Genomic DNA, 10190 nt, shown 5'->3' on the forward strand with positions numbered 1-10190 from the left:
GGCAAAAGTCTTGCCAACCGAGGACCTTCGTTTTCCCCACCCCAAATTTCCAGGCAAATCTCTCGATTCTTCTCAGATCCAGCGCCCCATGACCACCGATCCGCTCCCAAAACCCTAATCCTAAGCCCATTCCTCCTCCCCGATTCCTCCCCTCAAACCCTATTGCCACAAATCCACCCAATATATCAAGAATTAGCGAGAAGTGGGGTATATATAGAGAGCTCAAGAAGCGAATAGAGGCGCCGGAGGCGGGGGCGGCGAGACGAGGGAGGAGATGAGCGGCAAGGGGAACTCGCCGTCGGCGTCTCTGGTGACGGGGCGGCTGTTCACCGTGGGGCTGGTGACGGCTTGGTACTCGTCCAACATTGGGGTGCTTTTGCTCAACAAGTATCTTCTCAGCAACTATGGATTCAAGTACCCGATCTTCCTCACTATGTGCCACATGACGTCGTGCTCTCTCCTCAGCTACGTCGCGATTGCCTGGCTCAAGCTGGTCCCGATGCAGACCGTGCGGTCCCGGCTTCAGTTCTGGAAGATCGCGGCGCTGAGTCTCGTCTTCTGTGGATCTGTCGTCAGCGGCAACGTCTCTCTGCGCTACCTGCCCGTGTCGTTCAACCAGGCGGTCGGGGCGACGACGCCGTTCTTCACGGCGGTGTTCGCCTACATCATGACTCTCCGCCGCGAGGCCTGGATCACCTACGTCACCCTCATTCCCGTCGTCACCGGTGTCATCATTGCCAGCGGGGTCGGTTGGTTTGATCTTGACCCACTCATGTCTCTTTCTTTGGGTTTAGATCGGTGGTTTCTGCTTAATTTGTGTTCGAGGCGATCGTATCTGTTACTTTGGCTTTTGAGGGATGGATGCTTGCTGATCGATTTTGATTTATTGAATTTGGGGCTGATGAACTCTGGAACTTACAAGCAGATCTAGTTTATTGCATTTGCAATTATTCATTATTGAAGAATTTACCATTTAGCATTGATTTTTTTTTTTCCATTTTTGCAAGTGCTTTGCATGTTCTGTTACCTTTCTGGGTTTACATCCAAGTGGAGATGTTCTTGATAGGAAACTATAACTGCTGTTTGTGTATTATGGTTCTTAGTGAGCAGTTAGTGGTCTTTAATGATTGTGTGGGAACTAATCTTGGAAAACTCTCATCAGATCTAGGCAGGCATATTAGTATGTCTGACCCTTTTTACTTTCCTTTCTTTTTCTTTTTTTTCTTCTTTTGGTTGGTGATAGTTCATGGGAGAGCAAACTGTGTTTCATTAATCATTTGCAGCAGCCCTGCTGTTTGAACCTTCTTTCTTTATGGTTGTTGGGTTAGTTTTATATTCTTGTGATTGGTTATGCTTGTTTTTTATGCTTTTACTGTAGATCTGTTGACTTTCTTCTTTTACAATAATTCAAAATCTAATGTCCGTCTGCTAAATTTAGTTCGGACTTGCATTGCATTACTTTCTGACTGTTAACACACAAAAAAAAAAAAAAAAAAAAAAAAAAAAAAAAAAATCTTGTCATAAATTTGCACATTTCACTTATCAAGCATTCTCTTGGCGTTTAATAAAGATTTTTGGCTTACACATGTTCAAATGTTTCTTGTAATGTCAATGTTTGTGAATGCTTTGGATTGTTAACCTGAGTATTTGTCTCCCGACTTTCAGATTTATTTACCAATATGCATCTATGATTGAAATATGTCAAAGCTTGCTGTAGAACATGGGCTTATAGTTAAATTAAGTAGCTTTATATTTTCTTTAACCATTTTTTGATCCTTTAAGATTAACAATTCTTAGGTTTCATTACCTACAGTTTTAGATTAAGATCTTGTGATAAATTGTGAACTATTAAAAAATTGTAGGATGTAGTAAGCAAAGCAACTGTGGATTCACCTAGCATTTAGGCAAGTATTTAGAGGTTAAGGAATCGAGAAAACTTACGATGCATGTTGACACTCATTTTTTTAATGTTTCTGAAAGTGTTGGCAAGTTTGGCGAATTGGATATGTTAAAATGTGACATGATATATCTGGACTCTTCATTTTGAAGTATCTTACTGCATCAATAAAAAGTGTTGGAACTTGGCATATTTTTTTTAGTGTGATGTAGGGGACTTTTTGTTTCAAGTATTAAATACTTTAACCAAAGCATTATTCTGTTTTTAATATAAAATTATCACAATTATGTGGGCACCTTAAGCAAAGTGTCATAATATTCTTAATAGAAAGTTATCATGGTTAATTTTCTATTTAATTATTTTAAGTAGTGCTTAAAAGTTGGATAATTTGACTAGGTTTGCTTGCTAATCCATCATCTGCAAACTGTTGTAGGTAAGGTCATACAGAAACTAGTAATTATCAAAAAATTGCTCAAACTGTTTATTTGGGATGATTCATCCTTTTGAATCATTCAAAGTTTCTATCTCAAACCATTTCACTTGACTCAATTCAATTGCTATGAGGGGAAGGGCTGCCCATATCTCATTCTCGATCTATTTGAATCCTTCCTCAATCTCTCTTTCCCTCTCCATCATAACCTAAAGAGAGGCTGCCAGACCAATGGGGATCCAAAAGAAGCCACCATTGGAGAAGAGGAAGACGACACTTTTGTCTGTTAGGTAAAGGTAAAAACCTTGGAGGCTTCTTGCTAGCAAGAGGAATGGTACTTCTCAGCTATTGAGGGGAGAGGAGTATGGATCTAATTCAGAAGGAGACTGTCTCACTAGACATGATTAATAAGAGGAAGAAAGGGAAGAAGTGGAAGAGTGGTGTTGGCTATTGGGGTGAGAGAGAGAGAGAGAGAAAAATAGAACCTGCATTTCATTGGTGAGAGCCCGGTACCTATCATTGCTTGCAATCATCCCACCTCTCTTTAATGTGTGTGATCCATCCCCTACCGTCACTACGAAATGTGAGATCTGAAAATAGATCTGGTCAACTGGATGCTTGAGAGAATGAATGATCCAATCATGATTGACCGATAGTCAAGCTATTGAACCATGACTGAGCCCACCAAATAGGTTGTGGATAAAAAACAATCGCTGGCAAAATACAAACACATAGACATATCCACATGCCTAGAGTTTTAGAGGTTGCCTTTTCGAACATGTGAGAATGCTTGAACAATTGGCAATCATACCAAGTATCCCCCAAGTAACATTGAAGAAAGTGAAACAAAGTAAGAAAAAAGGAAAAACCAAGACAAATAAAAAGTCTTTTTCTCAAAAAAAAAGGCCCTTTCTCAATATCATAGTTGCTGTAGGTGATGATGGTTGTATAGACATTGCTAGTATTATCAGAAACTCATATACTTATCACTCTCTCTCTCTCTCTCTATCTCTCTCTCTCTCTCTCTTTTTTGTGGGGGGAGGGGAGTAGTAGCTAGAGAAACGGTGATAAACTAAGTTTTTTAATATATATTTCATTTCATTCCAGATATATTTGTTGTGCATTTGGGATATCAAAATTAAGATTTTTGTAGATTGATTTAAGGTTAAAAGAGTTCAGCAGGCAGAAGGGCATGTGATAATGAGGTGATGGGGAAAATGGATAACAAGGATAGGGAACATAAGTGTCATGTGATTAGGGCTACAAGCAGGTTAGGTCAACCCATGATCCAACATTGTCTTAGCCTGATCAGACTTGGTCTCATCTATTTTTGGAGAACTGTGTATTGCCTTGGGGTCAAAAATTGAATCTATTTTGAAAATTAGGTCAAGTTTGGGTTTTGTAATTTTGGACTTGACCCAACCCGACCCGATCTAGCCAATATTATCATTCGGGTTTAATTTTGGTCCGTAGTTAACATGCCTAACTAGATCCAGTCTGGCCTAGAAAACCTAAATCATATCAAAACCTCCCTTCTTCTTCCCAAGACATCCTTCTTAGTTCATCAAATGAATCGACCCCTCACCAAAACTAATTCCTCTCTATATACTTGAGCGAACCCACCTCCTTTCACCTACTGTCCATTATATTTAGGCGTTCATTGTTTGCTTTGATGGATCCTCATTTGTGATGTTCTTAACTATTTCAATTATTTATTCTTTAAAATTATAATTTGAAAAGTGTCATATTAGGAATGTTCTTTTCTTGGCTCAAATTAAAAAGAATTGAATCAAAAAAATTCATCTTTAAGTTTGATTATTGGCTGTAGTATTTTTAGCTAAATGCTTGTCCCAAATTGACCCAAATGCTTGACCCAAATTGTGCACCCTACCAGACCTTGTCCTAACCTGACCCCAAACATTTTGGGTTGCACCCGGGTCATGCTTCACCCAGAGCCAACATGAATGAATCGCTTTCAATCTTTTTTAAAGGGCCCAACTAAACCTGACTTGATCGTCCAATGGATTGAGTTTGGGTCCAAAATCATGACCTACAGATGTGATGGAGTCAGGTGAGGATCAAGCATGCACAGTTCCTGCTTGACGTATTTGCAGTCCTACACATGATTGTGGAATACACTGCTTCAGTACTTTAATAAGCAGTTAATGATGGTTCATAAGTCAAAATTCTCAAATTTCATAGTACTGTTTTGCTAGGTTCTGGATAAGTGTCACACGAGCAAGAGTTATGTTTGGTTTTGGAGGGTATTATTTTATCGACTTTTACATGAAAGGTGTGGAGGGAGTGATTGGAAGTTTCTGCAGTTTTATGAGGAGTCAGCTTATTGACCTCTTGAATTTTAGTATGTCATTGGCCCTGACCAATGCAAGATGTATTTGTGTTCTTGTATTTTATCAAATCTAAATTTTAAGAATCTTTAAATGGGAGTATCAAGGTCCAAGCATTGCAAGCAAAAGGGGCACAACCATGTATGCAAAGTATCCTAAGTGACAACAAAACCAACCTATGAATTGCAATGGCGAAGCTAGGCATGTCCACCTTTGGTGATCATCTTCAAGCCATCCTCAACCTGGAAAAAGAATTACAACACATTTCTTGCCACCTCCTTTTCGGTGCAGCAGATTTTAGAAAATATTGTAATTTCTTTCTCACAATGATTCAATAATAGCATGTGCGGTTGCAGGGTATATTTTCTTTTGCTGCTTCTTGGATCTACCAGTTATCTTTAACCATTCCTTTGATAGGAACAGAACCTGGTCATGGTTTCTTGAAATTTCCCCTCCCAAAATTTCATCTTCCAGTTACTTATGGGGACTGTATCACTTGTGGTATGACAAGGATATCTTAGAGGAAAAATTAATATTGGATGCAGACAAGGATTCCTCTGAAAGTTTGAATAACATATGCCTGTAACAAAGGGTAAATTGTATTTTGCTGGACGATGGGTATTTTATACCCTTTTGCAACTAGTCATTTTTCAGCCATTCTCTAGAGTCTAGACCATGGTATTTTATACCCTTTTGCAACTAGCATTTTTCAGCCATTCTCTAGAGTCTAGACCATGCCAACAACTTTGTAAATCCTTCATATCGTTGCTGCACTAATTGAGTCTTCATGATTCTTGAGGAGATGAAAACATTTGATTATTAATTATTATTTCTCTTATCTTTTATTGTGCAGGGTGAGCCAAGTTTCCATTTATTTGGTTTTATCATGTGCATTGGTGCAACTGCTGCAAGGGCATTAAAGTCAGTGTTACAAGGGATCTTGTTGTCCTCTGAGGGGTAAAGAGTACAATTTTCTTGTAGTGTATGTATGCTGATATTCTTTGCCCAATAGAATCTCTTCTGCAGAAATCTTAGGTCTTGACACATGCACATATGCTTGTTGAGACATTTCACAATTTCCTAATCATCATGTAATGGAGACTGTCCTTGGATGGGGATTTCTTTTCTTTTCTTTTCTAGAAAACCTGGAAAACTGTGCTAAATTATTATTGTCAGGTTTATCCATAAAGAATATTCACACTTCTTTTTGGATTGATAAGAATATTCACACATTACTTACTAATAAATACCTATGATCAGGGAAAAACTGAACTCAATGAATCTCCTTCTACACATGGCTCCAATAGCAGTTATTTTCTTACTTCCAGCAACGCTTTTTATGGAGGAAAATGTGGTTGGGATTACAATAGCACTTGCTAGAGAAGATATAAGAATTATATGGTACCTGTTATTTAATTCTGCTCTGGCATATTTTGTGAATTTGACCAACTTTTTGGTGACCAAACATACCAGCGCATTGACACTCCAGGTATTTTCCATATATTATATCATTTTCTTCTTGTATCTCATGGTGTATGTAGATTGTCATGTAGCTTTTTTTCATGAAAGAAGGAAAAGTCAAACAAATCTTACTTGTTCTATATTCTTACACTTTGCTCGTAGATGGTGATCTGCTTAAATGGGTAAATTATTGTAAGTGTTTACCAATATTAAGTGTTATTAATGCAGACTTAATCGTATTTATATCTTTTGATGTTATTATTCAAGGCCTACTCTTTCTCTTTGTTTTGCCTCTGTTTACTGATTAATATTCTGGAACAAAATCTTTGCTTGTTAAATCAACATTGGCAGCACAAATGAACATTTTAAAAACAACATTTTGAAATATGATAGCTTAAATGAGTTATATTGTACAAGACATATATAACTTTGGTTGCACCAATGACAATATTTACGATGGCTCTTGCCATAGTTGTTTCAGCTTGTCATCTTCCTGAAGCAAATATCTTCTAGCAGAAAGAGTTCTCAAATGACGACAACATCATTATTTGAGCATTTTCAAAAAAGTATTTAGAAGGGATGAAGTTGAATGAGTTTGCATCAATGCAAATTTAAGGGAAAGGTAATTTAGAGGGAAATATTAATAACGATTTTGCTGCAAAAGTAAATCATTGTATTTGGGTTTTTCTTTAGGAAGTTGTGATGTTGGTAGCCTTGCCTCTAAACATGCACAATCAATAAGAGAGGCAGTTACAAACTTACAATTGATTATGAAGGTAATATACCTATATATCAACCATCATAAAGCTTATAGGTAGACTGTCCAGGTTCAGCAGTTTTACCAACTACCAACTCTGGTGAAAGCCATCATTGGAAGTCCAGTCAGTTGCTTGATTGTCTTCTGTAAATATTATTACATCACCAAGGTTGTTAGAAGAAGACATTGATAAGCATATCATAGAATAGGGCTATCAAACACTGCAATAGGCTTGATTGAATATGAACCAAAATTGTGGCAATATATCTTTCACTATTGTTCTTTGTAGCAGCTGTAACATCCTCATAGACAGCTGTGGTTTCTGCTGGGAAAATTCCGAGTTAGATATAGGTAAGCCCTTGGCCGTAGAAGCAACATATAAGTCATGGTCTCTGCAAATTTACCTGGCACTTCCTAAATTGTCGTTTAGTGAGGGATATGTTTGTTGATCATGCACATGCCAGAAGTCCACTTACAACAATTTAGCATCCACGAGAATGTTTTCATTTTACACGGGATGTCATTCTAAAGGCACTTACATATTTGGGAGCTGAAGCTTTGCCATGTAAATGGTTCTTGTGGACTGTGTTGGCCTTGAAAAACGTTGATCAAGCACAAAATTTTTCTTAATCTTCTGAAAACCTGAGCTGTAGATTGATGTCAGCTACTCGATTGAGGATGCATTTGGCTGATAGGTTGATTTCCAACTTTCCAACTTGACTGTAAGAGGTTCAAATCTTCTAGCTGCTAAGCAGCCAAACTTCCATGCAATTATTCATAAAGACCATGTGACCAAGACTTTTTTTTTTTTGCGAATTAGTAGTTGTTCCTATTCTGTCTGGTATTTTCTAAGGAAAAAATGTTTTATACATGCTTACGAGTGATGTAATTGACATGTAGTGCACTTGAGTTCACCAAATTCTTGGTTATTTGGGAATGGGAAGATTTTAGAATAGAATAGAGACCAAGTTTACCATGTAGCGTGGGCCATGGTCTGGTTGGCATGTTTACAGGGCTGAGGTTCTAAAGATTGTACATGCAAAACTTTGGCAAAGAAGGATATGCAGTTATACCATATGTTACTGGATTTCCTTTCCACAAATGGTTGATATTACTGTCTTTAACTGTATTTAGCAATTGATCATCTCAACCATGTGAAACTGTTTTTATGATGACCTTGCAGGCAAAGAGGCTGGTATCTTCTAGTGAGAAGATATGCTGCAGTCGATCCTGCTTATATCAATTGTTGCAGTTTGCAAATTATGATCCTACGTCAGCAGAGATGTTGGTCCGGCAAGACCAATTCAGCTTTTTTTTTTTTTTTACAAAAAAAGTAAAATAATGTAGTCTTAGTTTTTCCGATTGTAGAAAAATTGCCTGCCATCTTCTTAAAGTGTTTGCCCAATAAGTTTAACTGTGTTAGAGATATTCATTGACCACAACCAGCTCGTTGCATTCTAAGGAGAATTTCTTGGGAATGAGCATGAGCTGTACATGTATACCATATGAATGCATAGATTTAGTCTGGAAATGTTTCTGTGTGCAAACATTCCAGCAATTTAATAGTCCCCAAACCATTACTTGATGGTTAGAAGCCATTTTCTGTTGGAAAGACAATCCCCTCTGAAGTTGAAAATTTGGTATCCAGTTTATAATCAAAAAGTGTTTTTATTGGAATACTTAAATGTTCTGTCCACATTTAGTGATTTTGTTGTGTTTCTAATAAAATATGTGAAATGGATTGCTAGTATAGGATGTCTTATTGTTGTCCAGATCTTTCATATAATATGAAAGTGTTTTAATTGATGCATTTGGCTTGCATTGAAATGGAAAAAAATTTTGGCTGCTTAAATTTTACAAGCTGAGTTATGAAACGTTACTGCTAAAAGGGGCTAATCATTTTTGTATAATTTTGTTAGTTTACCTTTTGGTATGCGCCGATTACTGAGTGAGTTTTTGTTAATGTCAGGTTCTTGGAAATGCCAAAGGTGCTGTGGCTGTGGTAGTTTCAATTTTAATATTCAGGAATCCTGTATCAGTGACTGGGATGCTTGGTTACACCCTCACAGTTATTGGGGTCATTCTTTATAGTGAAGCAAAGAAACGTAACAAGTGAGCATCTCTGGAACACGGAATCTGGTGTTCATTGTCTTATACGCTGAAAGGCAATAGCTTTACCAAAAACCTGAGGTTGCGTGGCACGTGCTTGCAACTGAGGCATGTCTTGCACCCTATTCTTTACTGGGAACCTGGACAGGGTTTTCGTTTGCATCCACAATGAAGACCAGTTAGCTAACAGGGTAGAGAAAATTTTCAGTAAATAACAGATTGGCCGTAATTATCCTCTGTGGGGTGGATGCTCTCCCCAGATCATCCGGATGGAGGATTGGATGTTTGTAGTTCTTTGCACAAGGACAGGGTTTTATTTTACTAATATTTTTATTTGAATTCTTTTTTCCAATTTGTTGGTGAGATGATCGTTACTTCCAAAAAATTCTTGATGTGGTGAGGATCTGACTTTGCGATTCTTCAATGTGTTGCAGGATACTTTGTATATATATATATATATATATATATATATATATATATTGAAACATTATCCACCCCTATATCTGAAACCATTTAAGTAAATGAAAATTTCACACTCGTTTCTGCCCATGCCAGCGTGAGGCAATAAGCCCGCTTGGTGCAGGATAGTGTTAACCAACAGGCAGAGCACTACCTTACGAAAACATCCAATACAAATTAGATGGTGAGCCGGTAATGCTACAGGGCCCTCCGCTGCATTACGAAAACATCCAATGCAAATTAGATGGTGAGCCGGTAATGTTACGGGGCCCTCCGAGCTAATGCCCAAGATCCGATGGGAATGTGATGTTTCAGGCTGAAAAGAGCTTGGACTGAACTTTAGGGTAGACATTAAAAAAAAAATGGAGGTGATATTTGGTGGCTCAAATGAGATCACCATAGTGGTTTAAGAGACTAAGATCACTAATGATTCAAAGTGTGGATATATCGTTTAAGAGATTAAGATCACGAATGATCCAAAGTGTGGAATGATATAATCGTAGTGATCTAAAATCATTGCGTTTGATAGATTAAAGATTTTCAGATTTTCATGTGTAATTTGTTTGTTATTTTAGGAATCCAAAGTTATCGGTTATATAATATCAAAATAATTTCTAATATATTTATTAATATATATATATATATATATATGAAGGGTTTTGCATCGGGATTTTAAATTTTTTTGTTTATTTTACTGTTGATTTTTTTTAATCGATGAATGGCACTGAT

General features: G+C 37.4%; 1 protein-coding gene across 2 annotated transcripts in view; it reads left to right on the forward strand.

The window, feature by feature from the left end:
• The window catches only part of LOC105034499 (probable sugar phosphate/phosphate translocator At3g11320), a 9480-nt gene extending 54 nt beyond the window's left edge, over positions 1–9426 (forward strand). The window contains exons 1-4 of one of the 2 annotated variants that reach the window (XM_010909691.4): positions 1–745; positions 5529–5632; positions 5936–6164; positions 8077–8570. The exon at positions 1–745 is cut by the window's left edge and continues 54 nt beyond it. In XM_010909691.4, the coding sequence (XP_010907993.2) occupies positions 275–745; positions 5529–5632; positions 5936–6164; positions 8077–8235 (963 nt within the window). In that variant the 5' untranslated portion in view covers positions 1–274 and the 3' untranslated portion in view covers positions 8236–8570. Of the gene's footprint in view, positions 746–5528; positions 5633–5935; positions 6165–8076; positions 8571–8862 lie in introns of those variants that run through there. The other variant, XM_010909692.4, reaches the window with a different exon arrangement.
• The last annotated feature ends 764 nt before the right edge of the window (positions 9427–10190 follow it).

This window comes from Elaeis guineensis, chromosome 10, assembly GCF_000442705.2.
Source record: "Elaeis guineensis isolate ETL-2024a chromosome 10, EG11, whole genome shotgun sequence".
NCBI lineage: Eukaryota > Viridiplantae > Streptophyta > Magnoliopsida > Arecales > Arecaceae > Elaeis > Elaeis guineensis.